The following is a 13,046-nucleotide window of genomic DNA, read 5'->3' as shown; positions in this document are numbered from 1 at the left end:
AAGTTGATCTGAATTCTAGGTGCTTTCCTGGTTTGGTATTTTGCCATTCTCTTTATTATGGTATGTCTGGACTGAGGGCTTATTGTGGAGATGTCTTCTTTCCCTTGAAGAGCACTAGGTTGTCAGAAAGCTCATAAATTCAGATTAAATCTTTATGTAGATGAATGATCTTTCTTGTTACATAACAGCATTAAGACAGTGTGAGCTGTGGATTTGCTCGTTTAAATACTTGAGTGCCAGATTACTATTTACTGTCATTTTGGGTGACTCTCTTCATGAAAAGGTGGTTAATAAATCCCAATAAATAAATTATAGAGTCTATTGACCAAGCATTTTTCCTTTAGAGACAGTGTTAAAACCCTAGTGAGTCAAGCCCTGTGACAACTCTCTTGGCTGCCGTTGGCTATATAAAAAATCCTCCCTTTGGCCTGTTGTCTGTTTAAATTTCAGCATATTAACATTTTTGCTGAGGAGAATTTTTGATTCCCAACCCGTATCCTTCTAAGCTTTGCTATCTGTTCAAGGCTCTCTGAAACAGCATCCTTTTTGCACTACAGATAACAGTTGTTGGAAACCAATCTTTATTTTGTTACATTTTTATTTTTGTATAAAAGAATCTTGCTGATCAAACGTACTTCTAGATGCTGTGTTGAAATTGCTGGCAGAATCTATGTATTCTATACAAACTGAACAATCTGGCCCCCTTGTTTTATTTATAAAGGTTCAATGTATCTATGCCTGCCTACTTCAGTCTGCAAGGGAGTATCAGAAAGGCCCCGCATTCGCCGAGCCGTGAGTTATAATTAACTTTTCAGATGTGTTAATGAATGTGGAACAAACGCAGTTATGTGTTTAAAAAAAAAAAAGAAAAGGAATGGGCCAAGAAGTCACTACAGCAGCAGGCCTGACTTAAGCGGATCCAGATTTTACATTCTAAATCAGGACGACCCACTGTGAGAACAATTGTTAGAAAACCTATTGTTGAAGTGCTCTGAAGAACGTTCAATTTGTGATCTATATATATATATATAAATACATATATTTTGTATGCATTTATAATTTAGAGTTTAAAAAAAATTAACTTGAAAATAATAAATTGTTAGCAATTTGAATAGTTATGACCAATAACTGGAAGCTCTGCAGTAATTGTAGCCTACCCAGGGCAATGCAATTCCAGTGGCTAATGGCAGTCTTTAAAAATGATTTTGCCAGCAGTTTTCTGGTCATTAGAGCATAGTTCAATTGAGGGCTTTTTTAGTTTTGGGGGTAAAACCTTGTAACTCCACAATTTAAAAAAAATAGTAGCATGAGAGCTAGCTATGGTCTACAGTTTTCAGGTGTATGTTGCATAAGATATTTAATAATTTAGCTAGTTTTACTTATCTTGGGGTCTGATATACTAAGCCTTTTTCCCCATTCTTTGTCCAGGGGGAGAGGAATCTTAATTTTAAAACAAGGGGGGGGTGGGGAGTTAGTGCCAGAGCAGTTGCCAGAAATTCAGCAATAGGTTTTCCTTTGATAAAGATGAACAGGTCTGCGTGACCCTTGTTCTTTTGGAATATTTTTCATGTAGGTCTTTGTTACAATCCCTTAATGAACACAGTCACTTATGGAGTAAGGCAAACCGTTTTCCATCTAAATTTTTCAGGAAATGTCAATTTCTGCAGCGTTCCAGAATAAAACAGTGATGCGTGGCCTTCTTTCCTGTGAAGGATTAGTGACAAGTTCCATGTCACAGTTGTGAGTTCTCTAACCAAGAAAATAACCTTTGCGCTTTGTAGCCTGAACTATTTATATTTCAGAATTTAAAGGAGAACTAACTCTGAAGAAAAATGTTTTCTTCATATGTTGCAGACTGGTCTAGTTCAGGAACTTGTACAGCAAACACAAAATCTAAATATTCAATTTTAATGCCTTTTCTCTGGTTATTTTCTATCTTGCAAATTTTTGAAAGATGATCTGTACATCATGACCTTTATCAGGAACACTGCTTCCTGGTATGTGATGAAAAATTAAAGAGAATAAAAGTATCACAAGATGTAAAACTATATCTTATGAAGGAAATCTTGGGTGTCTGATCAATTTTGCCTTTACAATGGTAGAATTTGTATCAACTTGAAAAGATGATTAAAGAAGTTTTTGAATAAATACATAGGCATTTTTGACTGTCTGTATGATGCAGCATTTGGCTTTTGGTGGACTGAATTGAAGTTACACAAAAATAATACTACAGAGAATCTAACCACCTCCTTAATATCAGTCCCATAGATTTTGTGTTTGGTAACAAAGTGACTCAAATTATTCCAGTTGGCAACATTTTAGGAAAGTTTTTTTCTTGGTCTTAGTTTGCCTTTGTAAAATCTGCCCCTTGTTCCCTGGTGGAGTATTTAACTTGATGTCTGGAAGGTCTTCAATATATGGTGAGAATGCTGCAGGGAGTACAACCATCGGCCAGGAAGATGGCATGGAATTAAACATTTTCCCAGTCCTTCCATCATGAAGCCCATAAGTTATGCTGTGTGTGAGGCACTTATTTCTGATATTGACATTGCCTTTATGCAACATATGTTTGACTGGTGTAAGTACCTTCTTGCAGGTTTTGTACGCTTATAAACCCACTCTTCTACCCTCTAACCCCCTCAGCAGCGAGGGAATACACTATGCACCCAAGAACAATATAGTGGAAGAAATGTCGGCGGGGTGCAGTGGGGACTCGCAGTGTGTATTCTTAAACATTTGCAAGTTTTATTGCCTTTTTTTAAACTTTTATTACAAACAAAATTTTTATTTATATGGATCAAGACTAGAGAGCTATACAGCACCTAAATTAATAGGAAAAATAAGCTGTTATAGCAGTAAACATTGTGTGCTGCTTTATAATAATTAAAAATAATTAACTTTGTAATAATTAGTTGAAACATTAAGTACATTTATACATGGAATTATATAATTATATTATCCCAAGCAGCATATCATAATCATATTTCAAAGCATAATGATACATTCTGTAGTAAATATGCACTGCCATTTTCTTTATTGGGGAGGAGATTAAATGTTGGCGTAAAACTGTAAACACTGTTTTTCGCCCCCCAGAAAAGAATATAGACTAGTAAATGTAGGCCAGGTGAAAATGATGATCTCAGTTTGTTTAACCTGGATTGTTGTTAATTTTTATGTTGCAGGAGACACTACACGTCAGCGGATCAAATTTAGCGATGAGAGAGTGTGTAAGAGCCACCTGCTCAATTGCTGCCCTCATGACATCCTCTCTGGAACCGTACGTAGCCAGGCAGTTGCTTTTATTCTTTCATAACTTGTATTATATTCTATACTTGTAAGATATGGCCAAGAGACAATGCTGAGGTGACCTCTCCACCTTCTCCTACTGACTTGTAACATGCTAGAACTAATTGGTTCTATATAATGTGCAGAGATGAGTTTATATGCAAATGTATCACAGTGCTCTTAATATAAGTCTTGCTTATAAAAGTTTTTTTCAGTAGAAATTTTTACTTTTGGAAGTAGCAGGAAGTTGACCAAAAAATGTCTACTTTACCCTTCCCCTATCAAACTGAAGTGCAAGGTTTTTCAGTTTTTGTTTCCGTCTTTGGAATTGTATCCATAGGGAAAGAGACCCAGTAACAATAAGAAAGCCAGGTATTAGAAAAAGAAGAGGTTAAAGGCATTCAAGAAATTACATTTAAAGCAGCAAATCAAATTTAAAAGTATTGAGGATGTTGGGGTGTTTTTTAAAATTAAGAAAAAGTACATTTTAGTATTATGTCGATGATTTATGATTAGTGTAAAAATGCTTCCAGTTCAATAGGGATGGTATGCTGAACTAAGGGTCTTCCATCTGCTCCCGTGAGTCCATTGCAGGAGATATTGATCACTGATTTCAGCATCTCCTCCTTTCTGCTCTCTCTCTTGATCTGCTTGGTCTTGTTTTTGTGAGTTTTTAACGGTTTTTCGGCGAGTTCTCGCATTATCCCAGGACAAGTAGGCAGCCTATTCTCACATATGGGTGACGTCATCCACGGAGCCCCGATGCATACAGCCTTGCAAGCAGACTTGCTTGTAGAAAATCAGAAGTTTTGAGTCTGCTGCACTGCATTTTCGTTCCCCCTCCTAGTGGCTTTTGGATCCTGGCCTCAAGGGTTGAAGCTCAGTCTGGCAGTGGCTTGATTTGCAACTGAGGATTCAGAAGAGGCTGCTTTCTTGTTGATAGAGGTCTTCTCTAGTTTCCAGTTACCCTTAGAGGAGCCGAGGCAGGCTGCAGCACTCCTTCCCAACTTCTGGTCTGTGAGTAGGACTGTCACAGCCCACAGGGCAGTTCGGGGGTGAGGGGGTTGAATAGGTTATTTTGTGGGTATATTTTGATGTAGCCTTCAAATTGATCTACTCTATCCTTACGATATAATTTGTACCCAGGTAATACAGTGTCCTCCTTCCACTAAGTCATCATTCAGTGCTATGTACTCTTATTTATTTATTTTTAATTTTAAATGTTATTTATATTAGAAAAATACAATGCAAAAATACAACAAGGTGAGAATAACTGACATTCAGCAAACCAATGTGACATGAAAGTCTACCGCGTGGTTTCTTCACGGAGTCAACAGTATCCAACAAAGTCAAACCAAGACCTCCCAAACCGGAGCCCAAATAACCCTGAATTTTCTCCAACGACCAGGACCACAGTGTTTGACATCCAAATATTCAAATTTCAACAAAGTGAACATTTCATTTCTCCACATTGTAATGGTAGGCACCTCAGCCTGCCGCTAGAGCAGAAGAATAAATTTCCTGGCCAACAAAGAGGCTTTCTGAAATAACAAAGAGTTACCCTTAGATAATCCCAGAGAGGAAATTTTGGGGTAAAGCATATCATCTGCCCGCAGGGGAAGTCTCTTTTTCATGATCGTCTGAAGATACAGCCCCACAAACGACCAGAAAGTCTGCAGGCGATCACAAGACCAAAGCATATGAAGTAACCCAGCTGGCATTGATTAGCACTTCGGACAGCAGGCATGAGAGGCAAATCCCGCCACATAGGCCTTGTAGGGGGAAATATAAAGGTACAACAAAAATTTGTAATGCTGTTCCTGCAAGATCACCGAGTGAGTCACACGGGAGAGATGTTTCATGATAGACGCAAGCCATCCCCAGTCAGATGTTCGGAAGATGCAAGATCTTGATTCCACACCAGTGCTATGTACTCTTAAGTCTCCTATTTTATTTTTTAGGCTTCTAGCATTTGCATACAGACACTTCAAATTGTGTTTTTTCCTTGTAACTAAAGGCTGCTGAGAAGACAGGGAAAATTTGAGTCTTTTACTCTGCTTTCCTCTTAAACCCTCCTGTCTTTCTTTCACCATTATTGAAACCTCTGGCTCATCAAGGCATAGCCTCTTGGGGCACATCTGCTTCTCAGTCTGCTGCTGTTTGGGACTCGGGAGACCTGTTTGCAGGGGATACCGATGATGAGGATAATTTTACAGTTTCTTCATTGTCTATGCATGCTCAGCCCGTTGCATGGACAAGAGAACGTACGCTGGCATTTTGTTCCCAGAATCTAGAGGCAAAATAGGATCCAATCTTGCAGTTCTGAGTATTTCAGTCTTCTGCCTTACTGGTTCTAATTTCAGAGTCCCTGCATGAGCTGAATTTGTACACGCAGTTAGCGACATCTAAATCCTTCTCCCTCATGTGTGGAATGAAGGTTCAATCGTCTGCGTTTCCCTGGCATCCAGACATTAATGTGTTGATTTTGGAGCAGTGAGATTCTTCATAGGGCCTTTCAAAGTAGCAGCTGTCCAGGCTGTATCCTAAGGTATAGAAGTGTCAGCAACTTTTAAATCAGCCTACAGTAGATTTTCTTGGTTGCACAGGTTACTAAGTGCACCTCCCTTCCAAGTGAAAGCTATGTGGTATGCAAGGATATGCAGGACTGCTGAGTAGATGTTGTTTTGAAGGGATTTTTCGAGGCAGTGGCTTTGGCAGTCAAAGCTGCCTTGGCGGTGTCCTTTGCTATATGTTCTTGTCTGTCCAGACTGCACACTTTGTAGAGTGAGGGAGAGGACCCTCCTCTTGTGCTACTTTTATCTGGTGTGGATTCTGTAGCTGACGCTATATACGATTTTATATGTGTCCTGGGTAAAGCGTCGGCTTATGCAATTTTTGTTCATAGAATGCTCTGGATCAGATGGTGATTCCACCTCTAAAGCTACTCTTGCGGCGGACGGACATTGACAGCATCCTGTGAGCTCCGCGTTCTCTTTAAAATGTTATTTTTACCTTTGTTCTTATAAGTCGAACGATGCCTCATTCCAAAAGGAAAGGAGCAGTGAGAGTGGCAATGTCACCTGCGTTCTCATCTTCCCCCAATCCAGCCAACTTTCCTGCAATTTGTTGCCGGCACTCAGAAGCAAAATTGGAGGGCAGGATCTATGGCGGAGACGAGCGCTCGACTTGTTGGATCAAGTTTCACTCTTGCCCCTGATGTTGGCCGTGCCTCCTTGCCCTGCGGGGATAAGGAGTGTGGAGTCGAGTCCCAGACGTGAGAAGAAGACCCCAGAGCCCAACTCACAAGAACGCTCATCTGAAGGAGTTCTAGCTGGGAAGAGCTATGAGAAGGCTGTATTGCAGCGGAAAAACCAGAAATTACACTGGAAACACTCCTTGAAGCAATAAAGGTCCTGGATGTGAAGGTCAGAAAGATTTCAAATGATATGGAGGTACTTGTTTCTAAAGTAGATGCCTTTACTTTGAATATAGAAAAAGTTAAACAAGAATGTTTCTAAAAAATTCAGTCTGAATCAGATAGATTGAAAGATTATATTTCAACAATTATAAAAGATTAGAATTTTCTTCGAAGGAAGATTGAACAGATAGAAAATTTCAATAGATGCTTAAATTTGAAGATTTTGAATTGTTAAAAGATTCCACTTTTGTCACCAATTGAAGTTTTCAAGAAATTTCTTATAGAGAATTTGAATTATCCATCAGAATCAATTCCACCTATTAATAAAGCTAATTTCTTAACATCTCCTAAGGGAAAGAATAGTCCCTCTGAAAACACATTAACGATTCAAAGTATCGATGTTGTACCACAAGATTTAACAGGGATTTTGGAAGATTCCGGAAGCTTGGGTTGTATATCTATTCCAGCCTTGGCTGCAGAACTTAGAAATAAAACCAACCCCCCTCTGTGAGGTCACCTGTGTGGACACTTCCCTTGAAGCTCAGTATGTTTCTGCAGCCTTGCTGAGAGCTAGTTTCTTCTGCTTGTGATTTTTATTTCTCAATTCCTAATCTTTTATTTAGTTTGGTGCTGCGGGTATTGCCCAAGTGCTGTGGATTCACTCTGAGAGTGTTCCTTCGGCGGGAGATTGCAGACTTTTCCTTAAAGATTGTCTGCTTCTGAAGGGTGCTCTGTAAGCTTAAACTTCAGTAAGCCCTCTGGACAGCCTGCAGATTGGATCGGGTCTTCGGGATTGGGAGCCATCTCTCCCCTGGTTTGTCCGCAAAGGGGTAGAGCGCAGGCTGCTTCGGTTCCGTGGAGATATGCTGGGATTAGAACCGGACTGCATGTCTTCCTTAATTTGCCTGAAGGGTCCTGGTGGTTGTAATCTGTGGTGACAGGGAAGGTGAGGCGGTCAGAAGACCTGAAAAATACAGTTTATTCATCTCCTGATATCCTTGCTTGTTCTGGTGAGAGCAGTTCCCTTTTGTGGATAGAAAATATATCCAGACGTGATGAAGTCCACTCAGGAGAGACAAAGAATTTCTTCTAATGCGAGATGAGACAAGAGCATTGGGTGCTACTTTCCTGTTAGCTTATCCCTACAAATGTGTTGTCAGATATTTGACTATAAAATGTTTTTTTCTTCCCTGAACATCTCAAGTCTTTTTTTTGACCTTAAGAAGTTGACTGGTGGCTCCAGATGAAAAAAACTTTAGAGTAGCTGAGGAATAGTCTGTCTAAGCCTTTCCTGAGGCTCAATACTTTGAAGAATACTCCCTTAAATTGTTGTTTTTCTCTCTCACTGATAGTGGTCTAAGGAAAAGATGTATTCCAAAGATTTTTGTTTCTAGCTGTTTTATAATTTTCCTTCTTTTCAATATTTATTTTGGAATGTATTCTGTATTGCTAGAACAAGTGTTTAACTTGTAAGATTTAATAAATGAATTAAAATAAAGCTACTCTTTCTAGACTCTCTCTTTTAAGGGCAGTTATATGGTAAAGGCCTGGATGATCTCATGAACTGTGTGGTGGGTTGGCTATTGCCCCAAGACCCTGCCTGATAATAGACCCAGATCCTCTTGGGACGCTCTAATTTTCATGGCTCCAGGCGCTCTCACAAATATTCCAGTTCCACATCACAAAGATTCTCCCAGGGCTATAGGCAGAGGTTTTCCGGACCAGACATAACCAGGAATCCACATTCTGTGCTGTCCACCAAGAAATTTCAATGACACCAGGCTGAGGGAGCTCCCTCTTCAAATCGGGGGCAGACTCTTGGCATTTCTGCAGGCCTGGGTTCAGATTTTGTCTGACTGTTCTGGACATTATTTAGTCAGGCTACAAGCTAGAATTTGCCCAGCCTCTAAATGGATTGGTTTGTGGACTCTCCCACACGGTGTCCGAAAAAGCCAGACAAGGTACAAGCTACTGTGAGAAGGTTGCTTGATATTCAGGCCTTAAAACCTGAAAACTCGGGCTCAGGGAGATATTCCATATACTTTGTCGTGTCATAGAAAGGCTCCAACGATTGGAGATCCATTCTGGACCTTACATAAATACAGCGTTCAAAAATTACATGCTCTCTCATGGAAGACAGTTTGATCTGTCATTGCGGTGGTGACTCCGGGACAGTTCCTAGCCTCTCTAGAACTGACAGAGGCCTACTTACATATTCCTATTTTCCAAGACCACAGAAAGTTTGTCAGATTTCATGTTCTGGAAAATTATTACCAGTTTTCAGCTCTACTATTTTGCCTGCCTCCTTGCACCTTCACCAAAGTGATGGTTGTGGTAGTACAAGATGGGACTGTATGTTCATCCCTACCAGGATGTCTGGCTGATCAGGGCCCCCTCGTTGTCCGAGGGTCAGCACACAGTGGATAGGGTGGTCTGAGTCCTGGAGGATCTGGGTTGGATTGTTAATTACTGAAAGAGCAATTTGATGCTGACTCAATTCCTGGAGTACCTGGGAGTCTTGTTCAACACAGCTATCGGTCCCGTCTATTTACCAGATTTTTTGTCTCTTGGACAAGTCAGCTCCATCGGTGTGGGACTATCTTCAAGTCCTGGGGTCCATGGTGGCCACAATAGATATGGTGCTTTGGGTGAGAGCCCATGTGTTCTCTCCAGCATGCGTTACTCTCACATTGGTATCCACAGACTGACGTGTTAAAGAAGTGTCTACCCTGGATGCTGGAGGCTCGAGACCGCAGCTTCTCATCCAGACATAGATTCCTGACAGGTGCTCTAAGATTCAGACTGCTGGTGAAACAACCATTTATGTTTTGCATGGTCTCAGTCAGGCTCTGTATGAACCTATTCAAGAGGTGTCGTTGATAGATCTTTCCGTTGAAACAGCCTTCCTCGTGGCCATTACATCAGCAAGAAGAGTCTCAGAGCTACAGACACGGAGACAGGAGTTTTGTTGCGTGCAGTCCCGTCTATCTTTAACAAAGGTTGTTTTGATTTTCCATGTCAATCAGGAGGTCAGATTACCAGCATTACAAACCACAGGTCAAAGAAAAAGAACCGAATTCTGAGAAAGCTGGATATGAAGAGAATCCGGTTATGTTATCTAGAGCAGTGGCTCCCAACCTTGTCCTGGAGGTCCACCAGCCAGTCGGGTTTTTGGGATAACCCTAATGAATATGATGAAGGCTGCTTTGAGTGATATCTGGTCACTTCTTCAGCGTTTGGAGAGTACTGTAACGAAGTCAACAGAGAAGGTAACAAATTTAACTGCTAAACTAACTAAAACTGTTCACTCTGTAAAAATGGATTGTACTGACTGTGTCAAGCAAATGCAGGAGGATATTCAGCATTTACAGCACTTTAAAGTAGCAATGATAAAAGATAATACCTTAATAAATAGAAAATTGGAACAAATGGAAAACTTCAATCAACGATTAAATCTTCAATTTTTGAATTTTCCACAGTCCCTTGGAACATTGCCTATAGACCTTTTCAAATGATACCTGATTGAGAATTTAAAGATATCCTCTAACACTATTTTCCCAGCAAACAAGATTTATTACCTACCAAATAAAAAAATTCCTCAGTTATCCTGAAAAAATAAATGGAAAAGATACCCAGATTGATTTTGGAAATGTTTCTGCTCTTTTGGAACAATCTATAACTGAAACTACTGAGAGAGCAACACACTTAGGGCTCCTTTTACGAAGGTGTGATAGCAGTTTTAGCGCGCGCTAGACGCTAATGCCACCATAGAGCTGGCTTTTTTTCCATTTAGCGCGGGATTTGTGCACGCTAAAAGCGCTAGCGCACCTTAGTAAAAGGAACCCTTTGAGCAGGACTTGAATATGATCTTAAAATTGTATTTTAAAAATTCTCAAAGGCTTTCTGGGGGGCCAAAGAATTTGGGTCTATCCAGATGTTTCAAGATCTACACGTACACAAGAACAAAGAAAAATGTTTCTTTCATTAAGACAAGAGAATGTTAAATTGGGTGCTACCTTTCTTTTGGCATGCCTTTGTAAATGCTTGGTCCGGTATTTGGGAACTAAGGGCCTGTTTTATACAAAGCCACGCTAGCAGCAACAGCCCCAAAGCCCTTTAAATCTCTATGGGCTTTCGGGGCTGTTATTGCGCTGCTGCCGCTAGCGCGGCTTTGTAAAACAGGCCCTAAGTATACTTTTTTCTCTCCAGACCATTTGAAGGAGTTTGTAGAAGATCATCAAGGAATAATTTTGGGAAATAGAACGTAAAGAAGAGATTACTCACATTATTGCTTTTCCTTTGGAAAGTTACCTTAAATGTCTCCAACATTATGGTTTTGTCCACTTCCTCACAATTAAGGTCTAAGGAAGTATTTAAAATTTTATTTCCTTCGTATTTTATTAGTTGTTTCCCTAAAACTATTTGTTTCTCTGTGTTTCATGTAACAAGGTTTTCTCTTGTGAATTGTATTTGAAACTTGATAGATAAAAAAAAATAATAATAATACCCTACAGTTCAGAATGATACACCTAGCTACTAGAAAAGATATTAGCAAGGTAAGGACCTAATCTCTCTTTCACAGCTGTGGTAATAGCAAATATTCCACCAAGCTCCTGCTGTCAGCGCCTGCTATACTTCTCATACCATGGGCTGGTTAGTGTTTAGTGTGTTCAGAGATTGCATTTTTCACTTCATTTTTTTCCTATTTATTGGTAATGTACTTTAAAAATGTTTTTGTGACATACTTTATTGACCAATATCAGAAACAAAAATAGTTCAAACAGAGCTTAATCTGTTTTTTTTCCAGAACTCCAGCAAGATATAGTCCAGCTAATAACTACCACATGAATATATTGCTTATTTTAAGATATTATAAAGGTTAAACAGAAGAATATTTATTTATAAAATAAAATGTCTAGACTGCCTACAACTAAGCGATTAACAAATGAGACCTTCACAATAGTTCAAAGACAGCATAAATGGAAAATACTTTCAATTACAGTACAATCACATAGTAGCTTAACCCACTAAAGGCAGCGTCAAGAACTGGAGGAAATTATATGTTGTCAATTTTCACTAAATATAGTGCAATAATCACAATTCAAGTTTCTTATTAAATATCTCTATAAAAATTTTTTTTAGGGAAAAGCCTCCAAATACAGTTGAGTCTTTAACATTTTTCTAAACTATAACCTGTCAGAACAGGTCCTCAGGATGCCAGGGAGAAAATTCCATAATTTTACTCCCGCCACGGACATAATTACTGTTCTAGATTTAGCATACTGAACAGTATTCTCCTTCATATAGAGATCAATCTCATAGTACCTTCAGTCCTCAGATTCCTCCTCGGCTGGTATACCTCCCACAGAGTTTGAAAATTCAATGGAACAGTTCCATACAGACTCTGATGGAAGCCAGTGCAACTGCTTTAACACTGGGTAATATGTTCTCTGCGTGAGATTCCCAAAATCAACCTCGCAGCAGAGTTCATTTATAAATTTGTAAAAATATATCGCATATAATTTGGATGCTCCTATAGGATACATTATTGTAGAATTGTTCCTCCTCCTACTGCTATTATTAATTATTATTTCTATAGTGCTACTAAACCTATGTGGTTTTTTAGTCATCAAACTTGGGAGTTAAAAACAAATAAATAAACTGCAGATGAAGAACTTCATTGGCTACCAATTGAGGCAAGGGTGCTATTTAAGTTTGAAACCATATGTTTTAAGGTTCTGCATGGTTAAGCACCCAATAACTTGCCCTTCCTTTACTAACGCATAGCACGTGTTATAGCGCCGGCAGCGGTGGTAACTGCTCCGATGCTCATGAATTCCTATGAGCGTCGGAGCAGTTACTGTCGCTGCCGGTGCTAAAACCCACAATACGCATTAGTAAAGGAGGGGGTTAGTTCCTTTCTATCTTAACCCTGTAAACTGTGCCAAGCTCTACGATTGTGGAGATGTGGTATACAAACCTAAGGTTTAGTTTAGCTTAGTTTATATTTGCCAATTTTAATCGTTTGCTGCTTGCTAAAGCACTGTTTGTTTTTCCCTCTGTTTGTGTGTTGTGTATACAAGATATTTCTGCAACGGCTCTTGTCTTATCAAGCTGCTAGTTGGGATGTTGATCTTCATAGATTATTATCTCTCTCCTTGTCCTTGTCTTGCATGCATTTTAGGCAATTGTTGAAATCTAGTTTATTTGTGAAGTTCCAGAGAATTGATCTGCAAATCACTGTGATCAGTCTCTTTAGTTTGTTAAACCACATAGAACTGAGAGGTTTTGTGGTATACAAATATGATTTTATTTTATGAAATGGAGTTTTAGTTTAATAATT

At 39.4% G+C, this 13,046-nt stretch overlaps 1 protein-coding gene across 5 annotated transcripts in view; it reads left to right on the top strand.

Moving 5' to 3' along the window:
- LOC117355978 (putative RNA-binding protein Luc7-like 2) overlaps positions 1-13,046 on the top strand; it is a 258,392-nt gene that overhangs the window by 22,051 nt on the left and 223,295 nt on the right. For 2 of the 5 annotated variants that reach the window (XM_033935182.1, XM_033935183.1), the window contains 2 exons: positions 722-792; positions 3,183-3,277. In XM_033935182.1, coding sequence (XP_033791073.1) covers positions 735-792; positions 3,183-3,277 — 153 coding nt within the window. In that variant the 5' untranslated portion in view covers positions 722-734. The other 3 variants (XM_033935184.1, XM_033935185.1, XM_033935181.1) reach the window with 3 other exon arrangements.

The sequence above is a fragment of the Geotrypetes seraphini genome, chromosome 2, assembly GCF_902459505.1.
Source record: "Geotrypetes seraphini chromosome 2, aGeoSer1.1, whole genome shotgun sequence".
NCBI classification, from domain to species: domain Eukaryota; kingdom Metazoa; phylum Chordata; class Amphibia; order Gymnophiona; family Dermophiidae; genus Geotrypetes; species Geotrypetes seraphini.
This window is presented reverse-complemented; position numbering and strand designations above follow the sequence as displayed.